The 13,525-nt window shown below is 45.1% G+C and overlaps 1 protein-coding gene across 7 annotated transcripts in view; it reads left to right on the top strand.

Annotated features, from left to right (window-relative positions):
- Positions 1–13,525, top strand: part of LOC105467861 (clusterin associated protein 1) — a 42,721-nt gene that overhangs the window by 19,104 nt on the left and 10,092 nt on the right. For all 7 annotated transcript variants that reach the window (XM_011717641.3, XM_071084008.1, XM_011717642.3 and 4 more), the window contains 3 exons: positions 2,063–2,196; positions 6,244–6,385; positions 10,613–10,685. In XM_011717641.3, coding sequence (XP_011715943.1) covers positions 2,063–2,196; positions 6,244–6,385; positions 10,613–10,685 — 349 coding nt within the window. The remainder of the gene's footprint in view (positions 1–2,062; positions 2,197–6,243; positions 6,386–10,612; positions 10,686–13,525) is intronic.

Below are 13,525 nucleotides of genomic sequence, written 5' to 3' on the forward strand. Positions count from 1 at the left end.
AGCCTGTATGCTCCCAAAGTGAAAAGGTTCTGAAAGTCACGGAGAGCTGAGGGGGCATTTCAGACTAAGGGAGGCTGTGGAGATGTGATGACTGGACACATAGGCAGCTCCTGTCTGCTGTTGGGGACTTCACTGGGACAAGTGGGGACAGTGGAGTGGGGCTGGGGTTAGATGGTGGTAGTGTGTCAGTGCTGGCTTCCTGTTTTGATGATTGTATTGTGGGGATGTAGGAAAAAGTCCTTATTTGTAGGAAATACACACTAAAGTATCTAGGATGTTGGAACATCTGGTCAGCAACTTACCTAGACTGGGAAAACCGTTGTGTTGTACAACAGGTCTTACGTAAATTTTTAATTGTTTCTAAATTTAAAAATTAAAAAAAAAGTGTTATACCTCTAAATGCTTGCCAGTGTTCTAACTGAATCAGGCGAACACAGCATGAATGTGCCCTTAGCACTAATATGTTAAAAGTAGAACACCCAAGAGGGGACAGGGTTCATTTCTTGGTAGAAATCTCTTAAGACTCCTTTCATTGTTAGAAAATATCTGTGATGTTTGATCATTCTAAAAACTAAACCAAAACAACAACATGGGTACTTAAAAGGGGTTAGGAAGTACAGGCCACTAATTTCAGAAACCAGGGGAAATTGTTTGTGTTTACACAGCTGTTTTGCATTGTGGATCTTTCTTGTTTGAGAAACAGATATGTTTAAGGTGGGATAAATGTACAAGGTTTTAATCTGACTTTGGTTCAAGGAAATAGTTGCCATTGACTGAAGTTGTTTAGAAAGGAGACCCACCTTTCTTCCTGTGAGGGTGAACTCACATTTCTCCTGGGGGCTTTAAGGCACTTGCAGCAAATGGATGATAAGGATTTGATTATTTTAATGAAAGTATCTTAAAAATGGCCTGTGTACTTAGACCAAAAAAATCAGACCATAAATGCATTGTCAGTAACAGTGGCTGCTTCCAAAACACACCATCCCTGAGAGTTGTGGAGAGTGTCTGGGCTTCTTAGGCCATTTCTCTGTGGAGCCCATAGCTTTTCAGAGACTTGCAGGAAAACAGAGTAACCCCTTTACGGGATGCTACACGTAGGCAAAGTGCTGGAGGAGAAAGCCCCACCTTGGCCACCAGGAACTTAATGCAGGGCTGGAAAGCCAGAACCCTGGGGGGGCAGTTCCACGCTCAGCTGGGTGGCAGTCCAGATTCCTCATGAAGAGATTGGAGCCTGAACCACAGACATGTGACCTGGCAGGCCACTGGACAAGACGCATGTGAAGACAGTGCGCTACCTGTCACTCTACCTGCTTCAAATGAGCCTTTTCTTAGGATAGGGAGACTTGTGTCATTGTCAGTGGGCCCGTGTCCCCTTTCCCTTCTTTACTCAGCCTCTGTTGCCCAAGGGCCTCTCTCTGACTGTTGCTCTGGGCCCCTTCCCGAGCTGGTGCACGTCAGTGTGGCCAGTGCCACTGCGGGAACTGCTTTTGTACTGACTTCAGCATGGTTTCTTCTCATTTTTAGTCTGTAGTCAAGCTTCTGTTGCCAGGGAGAGGGAAGAGGGACCTTCTCTCAGTCCCAGCAGGCAGTGGGTTAGGGCTGGGACCAGCTGTTTCTTTCTCTACCCTCTAGCAGTACTTGGTGTGTGTGTATTCTGTAAGTCGGGTGTTTGTAACTAGGGGCATGGCCTGAATGATAAAAAGGCAGATTGACCATCCAGACTGATGTGTACCTTGTTCTAACCGAGTGAGCCAGACAAAAGATGGCAGGCCTCTCCACCTTGACCAGGACACTCTTCTTTCCATCTTCACTTCTTTCCCTGGGCAGAAATGCCTGCTTTTCATGGGGGAGAAAAAGATAACTTTTTCTGGACCTGTGTGACATTCTCCCTGGAACTAGTGGGTTAAGTGAGTCATTGCTTGGGGAAGTGTCTACTTTATTTATTTGCTTTTGTGTTTGTTGAGCATAATGTTGCCATGCCTGAAGAGTTGCAGAATTCTTCTGTGAGTTAGGATGGCTGTTTTTATTGCCACCTTGTCTTATTATTTCCCATTAAATATAGACACAGGTTCAGAAGACTAAAGACCTGCTCAATAATGTGGCCTCTGATGAAGCTAATTTAGAAGCCAAAATTGAAAAGAGAAAATTAGAACTGGAAAGAAATCGGAAGCGACTAGAGACTCTGCAGAGTGTCAGGTAGATATGAACACTTGGAGAATGAGTAGAAAGATGTCCTGGAAAGTTCAAACAAACTGGGCGTGGTGGCTCATGTCTGAAATCTTAGCTACTCATGAGGCTGGGGCGGGGGGTTCTCTTGAGCCCAGGAATTTGAGACCAACCTGGGCAGCATAATGAAACCCCATCTCTAAAAATTTTTAAAAATTACCTCAGTGTGGTGGTACACACCTGTAGTCCCAGCTACTTGGGAGGCTGAGGCAGGAGGATTGCTTGAGCCCAGGAGGTTGAGGCTGCACTGAGCTATGGTTGCATCACTGCACTGCAGCCTAAGCAAAAGAACGAGGCCCTGACTCTAAAAGAAAAAAAGAAAAGTTAGAACAAAGACTTAAGAGAATAGAATATGATCTTAATTCTTCTTAAGCAATGAAAAAAAGCCTTACATAAAGATATCTTCACCTCAAAATGTGCATGTGTTGCCTGTCGTAACAAGCAGATGGCTAAACTCATTCTCTTTACTGCTTGCAGTATGTCTGGAAAACTGCTTTATGCTTGAACTGCCCTTTAAGCTTTTATAGCTTCTTGGAACTCAAGGCAGAGTAAGTGAATCCAGATGGGGAAATCCAGACGTGGTCTGCTAAGATCTTGCCATAAATTAGGTAGAAACAGAAACATACTCCTGCCTCTTTGTTGGCATAGATTTTAGACTTTATTTAAACCTTGATCATTCCTCACCAGTCAGTAATTCGTCTTTCTTCCTACTTTACCTCATTGGAAATGTATTTCCCAGGAATACTGATGGAGAATAGTGGTGCCGGCCCTCTGTTCTCTTCTTCGTTCTGCACCTCTTTCCCTCCCCCGTGCTTCTGCTCTTTCTCCCTTTTCATTCTCCCTTTATTTTTCTTTCTTCTTGGCTCCCTCCTCTTCCCAGCTGCCTGCTCTGGTCGAATATGTTTTGCCTTTTTGGATGTTGGTGGCCGGCTACACCCTGGCCACTGTCCCAAGGTCTGTGGGGAGACAGCACCTGGGGCAGTGACAGCAACCACAAGGAGCGCCCTGGCTCCTCCCCACCCAGCACAAAGCCGAGGCCCTTCCTGAAACTGGCTACCTCTGGAGCCTCACAGAGGGAAAAAAAAAACAGAAGTCATTGCTGCCAGATAGATTGATCTCCTCGACATATTCCACCTTTAAAGCATCAATTCATTTTTGTTAAGCTCCAAATCCTTTTAACAGAAAAAAAAGTTTCTTTGTTTTGCTGTAGTTCAAAAGATTATAATTATTTCTTAGTTTATCTGCTTATATTTTTAAAAGAGTAAAATTGGCCGGGCGCGGTGGCTCAAGCCTGTAATCCCAGCACTTTGGGAGGCCGAGACGGGCGGATCACGAGGTCAGGAGATCGAGACCATCCTGGCTAACCCCGTGAAACCCCGTCTCTACTAAAAAAAAAAAGTACAAAAAAACTAGCCGGGTGAGGTGGCGGGCGCCTGTATTCCCAGCTACTCGGGAGGCTGAGGCAGGAGAATGGCGTAAACCCGGGAGGCGGAGCTTGCAGTGAGCTGAGATCTGGTCACTGCACTCCAGCCTGGGCAACAGAGCGAGAATCCGTCTCAAAAAAAAAAAAAAAAAAAGAGTAAAATTTTTTTTTTTTTTTTTTTTTTTTGAGACGGAGTCTCGCTCTGTCGCCCAGGCTGGAGTGCAGTGGCGCGATCTCGGCTCACTGCAAGCTCCGCCTCCTGGGTTTACGCCATTCTCCGGCCTCAGCCTCCTGAGTAGCTGGGACTACAGGCGCCCGCCACCGCGCCCGGCTAATTTTTTGTATTTTTAGTAGAGACGGGGTTTCACCGTGGTCTCGATCTCCTGACCTTGTGATCCGCCCGCCTCGGCCTCCCAAAGTGCTGGGATTACAGGCGTGAGCCACCACGCCCGGCCGTAAAATTTTTCCTTTAAGGTCAATTAAAAAAAAAGAAAAAGTTCAGCAAATCAATTGAAATAGATTTTTATGTTTTTTTGTTTTGTTTTGTTTTTGTTTTTATTGTTTTTTTTTTTTTTTTTTGAGATGGAGTTTCGCTCTGTTGCCCAGGTGGGAGTACAGTGGTGCGATCTCAGCTCACTGCAACCTCCGCCTCCCGGATTCAAGCAATTCTCCTGCCCCGGTCTCTCAACTAGCTGGGATTACAGGCAGCCACCACCACGCCCAGCTAATTTTTGTATTTTTAGTAGAGATGGAGTTTCACCATGTTGGCCAGGCTGGTCTTGAACTCCTGACCTTATGATCCACCCGCCTCGGCCTCCCAAAGTGCTGGGATTACAGGTGTGAGTCACCACGCCTGGCCTTTTAAAAAATTTTTTATCATTTAAAAACCTCTTTAGACTGGGCACAGTGATTCATGTCTATAATCCCGGCACTTTGAGAGGCCGAGGCGGACAGATCGCTTGAACTCAGGGGTTCAAGACCAGCCTGGGCAACATGGCGAAATCCCATCTATACAAAAAATATATATAAAAAATAGTCGGGCATAGTGGCATATGTCTGTAGTCCCAGCTACTTGGGGGCCTGAGCCAGGAGGATCACCTGAGCCCAGGAGTTCGATGCTTCAGTGAGCCATGATCACACCACTGCACTCTAGCCTGGGTGACAAAGTGAGACCCTGTCTCAAAAAAACAAACAAAAAAACACCAGCTTTAATTCGTAACAACCTATGGTCCCCTTTTTAGAGGATTGCTTAAAATTTGTAATAGCCTGACAGTAGAACACTATTATTGTTACTATTATTTCTTTTGAGATGGAGTCTCGCTATGTCGCCCAGGCTGGATTGCAGTGGCGCAATCTTGGCTAACTGCAACCTCCGCCTCCCAGGTTCAAGCGATTCTCCTGCCTCAGCCACCTGAGTGGCTGAGATTACAGGCATGTGCCACCATGCCTGGGTAATTTTTGTGTTTTTAGTGGAGACGAGGTTTCACCATGTTGGCCAGGCTGGTCTCAAACTCCTGACCTCAGTTGATCCGCCTGCGTTGTCCTCCCAAAGTGCTGGGATTACAGGCGTGAGTCGCCACACCCGGCCGACAGTAGAACATTATACCCAAATAAGATAATAATATATATATTTGTTGATTTTGAGAGATGTGTCTGGTATGTGACTTTTTGCCTTTAGAGATGGGGTCTCAGCGTGTCCCCAGGCTGGAGGGCTGGAGTGCCATGGCAAGGTCAGAGGATCCTCACTCACTGCAGCCTTGAACTCCAGGCTCAATCCTTCTCCTACCTCAGCCTCCCTAAATGCTAGGGTTACAGGTGTGAGCTGATAAACCCTGCCTGATCTTTTTTAACTCTATTGACATTATGATATATTGAAATGGAAAAAAAAGATTATAGAATTTCCTAGTATGTTTAATTTTTTTTTTTTTTTTTTTTTTTTGAGTCGGAGTCTCGCTCGGTCGCCCAGGCTGGAGTGCAGTGGCGCAATCTTGGCTCACTGCAAGCTCCGCCTCCCGGGTTCCCGCCATTCTCCTGCCTCAGCCTCCCGAGTAGCTGGGACTACAGGCGCCGCCACCACGCCTGGCTAATTTTTTTGTATTTTTAGTGGAGACGGGGTTTCATTGTGTTAGCCAGGATGGTCTCGATCTCCTGACCTCGTGATCCGCCCGCCTCGGCCTCCCAAAGTGCTGGGATTACAGGCTTGAGCCACCGCGCCCGGCCATAGTATGTTTAATTTTTGTTTAAAATGCATTCCTATCTATATGCATAGAAAAGTCTGGAAGGATATATGTCAGCTATCAAACGCTTATACCTGGTGATGGGATTATCAGTAATTTTTACATCATTCTTCATACTTTCAGGATTATTTCAAGTTTTTACAAAGAGTACATCTTATGATGAAAAAGAAGTATGTCCATTTTCGGGGGAGAAAGGAGAAGAGGGAAAATATTTGTAAGCAGTTACAAGAATGAAGGCCCTTCTCTAATTAAGGGTTTCCAGAGAAGGCCACCATGGAGTCTAAAACTGTGAATACCCATTTCAAACTACTGCACATTAACTCACCTTTCCCTTTTTATTTCATTTGCTTGTCTTAGGCCATGTTTTATGGATGAGTATGAGAAGACTGAGGAAGAATTACAAAAGCAGTATGACATTTATCTGGAGAAATTTCAAAATCTCACTTACCTGGAGCAGCAGCTTGAAGAGCATCACAGGATGGAGCAAGAAAGGTTTGAGGTGAGCTGATCCTGTCCTCTGTTCAGCCATTCCTTCTGGTGTGTTATTTTGTACTGGGTAACAGGTCATTTTGTTAATATTATTGTAAAAAAAATATCAGTACATATTTTTTCTCCGTGGTCATTCTGAGGATTGCTCATGTCATGCATTTGTTTTACTGGCAGTGTACCCTGGACTCCAGGGTTGTCAAATCTTTGATGTCATATTTCATCAGGTTTAGTCAGTTGAGAGTACAGACAGGGCCGACGTGAGGCCTATGCGGCTGCATAAGACCCTGTGCCGACATGGGGCCTGTGCTTGCTTTCAGGCCCTGTTGTCAATGTCTGGAAATTCATAATAATTTTTTTTTTTTTTTTTTTGAGACGGAGTCTCACTCTATCGCTCAGGCTGGAGTGCAGTGGCCGGATCCCAGCTCACTGCAAGCTCCGCCTCCCGGGTTTACGCCATTCTCCTGCCTCAGCCTCCCGAGTAGCTGGGACTACAGGCACCCGCCACCTCACCCAGCTAGTTTTTTTGTTTTTTTTTTTTTTTTTTTTGAGACGGAGTCTTGCTCTGTAGCCCGGGCTGGAGTGCAGTGGCCGGATCTCAGCTCACTGCAAGCTCCACCTCCCGGGTTTACGCCATTCTCCTGCCTCAGCCTCCGGAGTAGCTGGGACTACAGGCGCCCGCCACCTCGCCCGGCTAGTTTTTTTTTTTTGTATTTTTAGTAGAGACGGGGTTTCACGGTGTTAGCCAGGATGGTCTCGATCTCCTGACCTCGTGATCCGCCCGTCTCGGCCTCCCAAAGTGCTGGGATTACAGGCTGAGCCACCGCGCCCGGCCCATAATAATTTTTAAGTGTATTTTATTTTCTGCTGATCCCAAAAATTACGTAGCTGGTCTCGAGTGCAGATTTAAAAGCTTGCTTGGCTTTGGCAGGTCAAGGCGGGTGGATTACTTGGGGTCAGGAGTTTGAGACCAGCTTGGCCAACATGTGAAACACTGCCTCTCCTAAAAATAAAAAAACTAGGCCGGCGCAGTGGCTCAAGCCTGTAATCCCAGCACTTTGGGAGGCTGAGACAGGTGGATCACGAGGTCAGGAGATCGAGACCATCCTGGCTAACACGGTGAAACCCCATCTCTACTAAAAATACAAAAAAAAATTAGCCGGGCGAGGTGGCAGGCGCCTGTAGTCCCAGCTACTCGAGAGGCTGAGGCAGGAGAATGGCGTGAACCCGGGAGGCGGAGCTTGCAGTGAGCTGGGATCCGGCCACTGCACTCCAGCCTGGGCGACAGAGCGAGACTCTGTCTCAAAAAATAAATAAATAAAAATAAAAATAAAAAATAAAAAAATTAGCCAGGTGTGGTGGTGCATGCCTGTAGTCCCAGCTACTCGGGAGGCTGAGACAGGAGAATCTCTTGAACCTAGGAGGCAGAGGCTGTAGTTAGCCAAGATTGTGCCACTGTCCTCCAGCCTAGGCAACAGAGCAAGATCCTGTCTCCAGAAATAAAAAAACAAAGCTTGCTTGGTCAGTTCACATAAAGATTTTCAAGGCAAGGTGCAATGGCTCATACTTGTAATTCCAGCACTTTGGGAGGCTTAGGCAGGAGGATCACTGGAGCCCAAGAATCCGAGACCAGTTTGGGCAACATAGTGAGACCTGTCTCTACAAAGAAGTAAAAATAAATTAGGCCGGGCGCGGTGGCTCACGTCTGTAATCCCAGCACTTTGGGAGGCCGAGGCGGATGGATCACGAGGTCAGGAGATCGAGACCATCCTGGCTAACATGGTGAAACCCTGTCTCTATAAAAATACAAAAAATTAGCCGGGCGTGGTGGCAAGCGCCTGTAGTCCCAGCTACTTGGAGGCTGAGGCAGGAAAATGGCGTGAACCCAGGAGGCGGAGCTTGTGGTGAGCCGAGATCGCATGACTGCACTCCAGCCTGGGCGGCAGAGCGAGACTGTCTCAAATAAATAAATAAACAAACAAACTAACTAACTGGGCATGGTGTTGCACACCTATTGTCCCAGCTACTTGGGAGCCTGAGATGGGAGGATTGCTTGAGCCTGGGAGTTTGAAGTTGGAGTGAACCATGATCATGCTACTGCACTCCAGCTTGGTTGACAGAGCAAGACTGTCTCAAAAAAAAAAAAAGCGGGGAGGGGGGCCCAGCATGGTGGCTCACGCCTGTAATCCCAGCACTTTGGGAGGCCACAGTGGGTGGATTACGAGGTCAGGAGTTTGAGATCAGCTTGTCCAAGGTGAAACCCCCTCTACTAAAAATACAAAATTTATCTGGTATGGTGGCGGGCGCCTGTAATCCCAGCTACTTGGGAGGCTGAGGCAGGAGAATTGCTTGAACCCAGGAGGCGGAGGTTGTAGTGAACAGAGATCGCACCACTGCACTCGCCTGGGCAACAGAGCAAGACACCGTCTCAACAGAAAAAAAAAAAGAGAAAAAACGGATTTTCAAATTATGGTTAATTGAATCACCAAAATAGCTCATTGGAGATTGTTTTGTAAAGAGGAATGGCAGTTTATTGGTTGATTGTGGGAAATATATGTGGCCTTGTACCTGACCAACCATCTTACAGGTTCCTTTCATCCCCATGGGTAAGGCCATTTAGGAAAGAGTATTTCAGATCCGAGCATGAGTTGATAAATGTGGAATTTAGAGCAAAAGAAATTGAACCAAGTTGTGATCAATTTTTGAATTGCCCTATCCTTAACCTGAGAATGGTCTTTTAGACTCCATTTTCATGATGAAATTGGTCTGCAGTCTCCCCTTCTCATGCCCTTGACAGCTTTTGGCATTAAGGTTATACTAGGCTTCTTACAATTCTGAGCATTTGAGTTGGGCAGAGCTAGTTTGTTGTCCAGGAGGGCTAACTGGGAGTACCTAACGCATCCATGTGGACACATGTCATCTTGACGAGGAATTCATTAATAGCATTACTCTGTGGCAGAGGCAGGCCATGGAGAAATGGTACAGGACAGGCACATTTCAAGGGCACTGGAAAGAGCCTGGAGTTTAGAACATTTTAAACATTGGGTACCTGGGAAAGAACAGTCAAGGGTAGTGAAAAGAAACATTTTGTTGTATTATCTGGGGCCACCTCTGGGTTCAGAGAACAAACCAAACAGTATGCCTCAGAATGGCGGATAGGTGGCCCAGGAGACTTCCGGGGGAGCCCTCTACCCTACCCTTCCTTCAACGAGTACATCTCTTTTTCTCTTACTCACTCTCGCACTCTGTCCTTAGAATACCTGTTCCCTCGAAATACCCCATGACTGAAACACAGTGCTTTATTTTTAATGTTTAGAACAACAACAATATTTAAAGCCAGCTTCCTCCCTCTGTCTGTCCCTCCCCCACCCCGCACCCCCCATCCCTCTCTTTCTCTCTCTTTCTGTTTCTTGACAGGGTCTCACTGTGTTACCTGCCACTCTGTCTGGAGTGCGGAGTGTGATCATAGCTCACTGTAGCCTCAGACCTAGGCTCAAGTGATCCTCCCACCTCAGCCTCTTGAGTAACTGGGACTGTAGGCACGTGCCACCATACCTGGCTAAATTTTTAAAATGTATTGTAGAGATGAGGTTTCCCTATGTTGCCCAGGCTGGTCTCACACTCCTGGGCTCAAGTGATCCTCCTGCCTTGGTCTCCCAAAGCATGGGGGTTATAGGTGTGAGCTACCACGCCCAGCCCCCATTTTCTTTCTTGATAATAAGGCCGTATTTTATGATCTGAGATGTTTCCTCTTTTCCCCACCCCTATTCCCATCCTTACCTATCCTACCATTTAGCATCTTTTGAGCTGGAATCTGAAGGCAGGGCAGGAAAGATAAATGATAAAATCTATACTTTCTTCCTTTGAAAGCAAGAGGCCTGTCTCTACCCTAAAATTAAATGTGTCTGTTCTGTGTCCCCAGACCATACAGGCATGCATGGTGGGCATTTAGTTCTCCTCAGAGGCAGGGAAGTGTAGTTGGAGAAGCATGGGGGTGGGGCAGCTGCTTCATTCTGGGTGCCCGTGTCCACCAGGCCACCAGGTGACCTCAGAGAGAAAGGGCAGTAAATTTCGGGACCCTGGAGTTGCTCAGGCCGTGTTAATTCTTTTCCCCTTCCTTGAGTTTAGTTCTTTTTTTGTTCTGTAGCACAAACTTAGCAGTCCTTATGCAGTGGTGAAGAAGAATAGAACAGTCCAGAAAAGGGCCGTCTCTCCTGAGTCTGTTTTTCCTCTTCCACAGGAAGCTAAAAACACTCTCTGCCTGATACAGAACAAGCTCAAGGAGGAAGAGAAGCGCCTGCTGAAGAGTGGAAGTAAGGCTGGGCTTTGTAGATGAGCAGTTTACTCTGGACTAGCATTTTCAGCCTTGAGATATATGTGTGTGTATGTGTGTGTGTGTATGTATATATATATATATATATTTAAATATGTGTTTTCTTCTTTTTTTCAGCAGTTTTTTTTTTTTACTGTAATAAGAACACTTCACTTTACATCTTCAATTTTGAAAAGTATAGTAAAATATTGTTGACTATAGGTACAAAAATATTTTCAAAAGGCAGTTTTCTCACAACTTCTATTTTGTGTACCATTGTATTCACTCAAGAGTCTGGTTTAAATATAGCATTTAAAACACATTTCATTCTTGTGCCAGTTAAGATAGTGTTTTCCCCTGTTTAAATTATAGTTTGAATTATATATGATGTGTAGGGTTCTGTATTTTCAGGCTGACTGATGGAAAACAAGCATTGGGATGCAGTGCAGGGAGAGGGGCCACTCGCTTCATGATGGTCCCCATGCCGCTGAGATGCCCCCCATAATCCAGAATGGCTCAGCAAGACACTCAGCTGGAGAGACACAGGGTTACGTCCATACAAGGCCGAGATTCCAGGAAGGAGCTCTCTGTGACCAGGCAGCTTCCCTTATCCCTGAACTTCAGTGTCAAGTCACTGTCAGGGACCAGTAGCAGCCCAGGATCTTCCTGCTGAATCAACAGCCTTCTTGCACAGAGTTCCTCCTCCTCTTGCTGATTGCTCTTTCTTTTCTTCATGGCGAAATATTCTGTTTGATCTCATGTTGAGGGCAGCGTACTCTCTCTCTCTTTCTCTTTCTTTGCCATTTCCCTTGTATCTCTCTCATTTTGCACCTGTTCTATGACTCTGTCGTCTGAATCTCAGGAAACCCTGGAGGAAGGACACGGACTGCTGGGAAGTCCTCCAGGAACAAGGTTAGGAAATTGAAGGGCATGTCTAGCCAAAGCAGCCCTCCCCTTTTTATTTCCATGTCAGTCAGGAGCATGAGAAGCAGCCCTCAGTGATCAGCCTGCATGAGGTTTGTCCCTTGCGAGAGGCCCAACTCAGGTAGGAGCCCTGGTTGGTTACTTGCATCCCATTCTGTCCCTGGGCCAGGATGCTAAGACCTGTCATGCTGATCTTGCTTTATTCACCAAGATTTACCTCTGTGTTTTCTTCTAGGAGTTCTGTAGTTTTAGCTCTTACATTTAGGTCTCTGGTCCACTTTGAGTTAATTTTTATATATGGTGTGAGACAGGGGGTCCAACTTCATTCTTTTGCATGTGGCTGTTCAGTCATCCTATTATCATCTGTTGAAAAGACTATTATTTCTCCATTGAATTATACTGGCATGTGGTCAGCCATACTTAATTTTAATTGTCACTGTCAGCTCAGTGGTTTCAGTGTCAGCATGCATTAATGTCTTAGTCTGTTTTGTGCTGCTATAACAGAATACCTGAGACTGGGTAATTATATATTTTACATAAAATATATACAGCATTATATATATGGATACATGCAGTCATCCCTCAATATCTGTGGAGAACTGGTACCAGAACCCACCTGTGGATACCAAAATCCACAGGTGTTCAAGTCTTTTGCATATAACCTATGCACATCCACCTGTATACTTTAAATCATCTCTAGGTTACATAAAATACCTAACATAATGCCTATATATCACTTCATTCACATGGATTCAGCATAGTACTTGGCATGTGGCAAATTCAAGTTTCGCTTTTTGGAACTTTGTAGATTTTTTTTTTTCCAAATAATTGTAGATTTTTTTTCCAAATAATTCAGATCCATGGTTGGCTGAACCCATGGATGTGAAATCCATGGATACAGAGGGCTAGTTTTGTATGTGTCTGTATGTGTGTGTGTTTATATATATGTGACATATATATAAAATATATAATATATGACATATATATAATATATAATATATGACATACATAATATGACATATACTGCCATATATAACATATGACAATTATATAACATATAATATATTAGTATTAGTTTATATTATTATCATTATAGACAGAAATTTACTTGTCTGAAACTTAATGAGCCACAGTTCTGGGGGCAAGTCCAAGATCAAGGAGTTGCATCTTGCTGCACCATCCCATGACAGAAGGGCAAAGAAAGGGGGAGAGAGAGCAAGAGATCAAACCCACAGCCTCAAGCCCTTTTATAACCAGCATTGGTCTGTTCTTCAGGACGGAGCCCTCGTGACCTAAACACCTCCCAATCTGCCCCACCTCCCAACACTGTTGCTTTGGGATTTAAGTTTCCAATGCGTGCTTTTCAGAGACACATTGAAATCATATGATAGCAATTGACTTTAGTTTACCTGCTCACTTCTCAAGTCTGTATTGGTTTGAGTTATAAGAAGAAATTTTATTGAGCCTGAGGTACATGTATTAATTTTATTTTAAAATTGATTATATAATTTGATTTGCATTGCATGGGATAAGGATTTAATGTCTTCATTTCCTGGATGGCATAAGAAATGAACTAAGCTGAATAGTGGTTTCATTTTGTAGTCATTAATTGATGTTACTATTTAATAATATTCTCTGTAAAGACTTTCAGAAGGTTTCAAAGTAATTGTGTCGAAGCCCAGGATGTTGTTATTGACACTTTCTCCAGCTCCTAGGTTGGCCCTTCCTGTACTATAAAGCACAGCTCTTCTCTCCATGGCTAAAGAAAGCAGAAAACCTTCCCACAGTGCCTAGCTAGATACTGTTACCATTTCATTACTCTCTCTTTTTTTGAGACGGAGTCTCGCTCTGCTGCCCAGGGTGGAGGGCAGTGGTGTGATGTCGGCTCACTGCAACCTCCGCCTCCCGAGTTCAAGC

This window comes from Macaca nemestrina, chromosome 18 (assembly GCF_043159975.1).
Source record: "Macaca nemestrina isolate mMacNem1 chromosome 18, mMacNem.hap1, whole genome shotgun sequence".
Taxonomy (NCBI): Eukaryota; Metazoa; Chordata; class Mammalia; order Primates; family Cercopithecidae; genus Macaca; species Macaca nemestrina.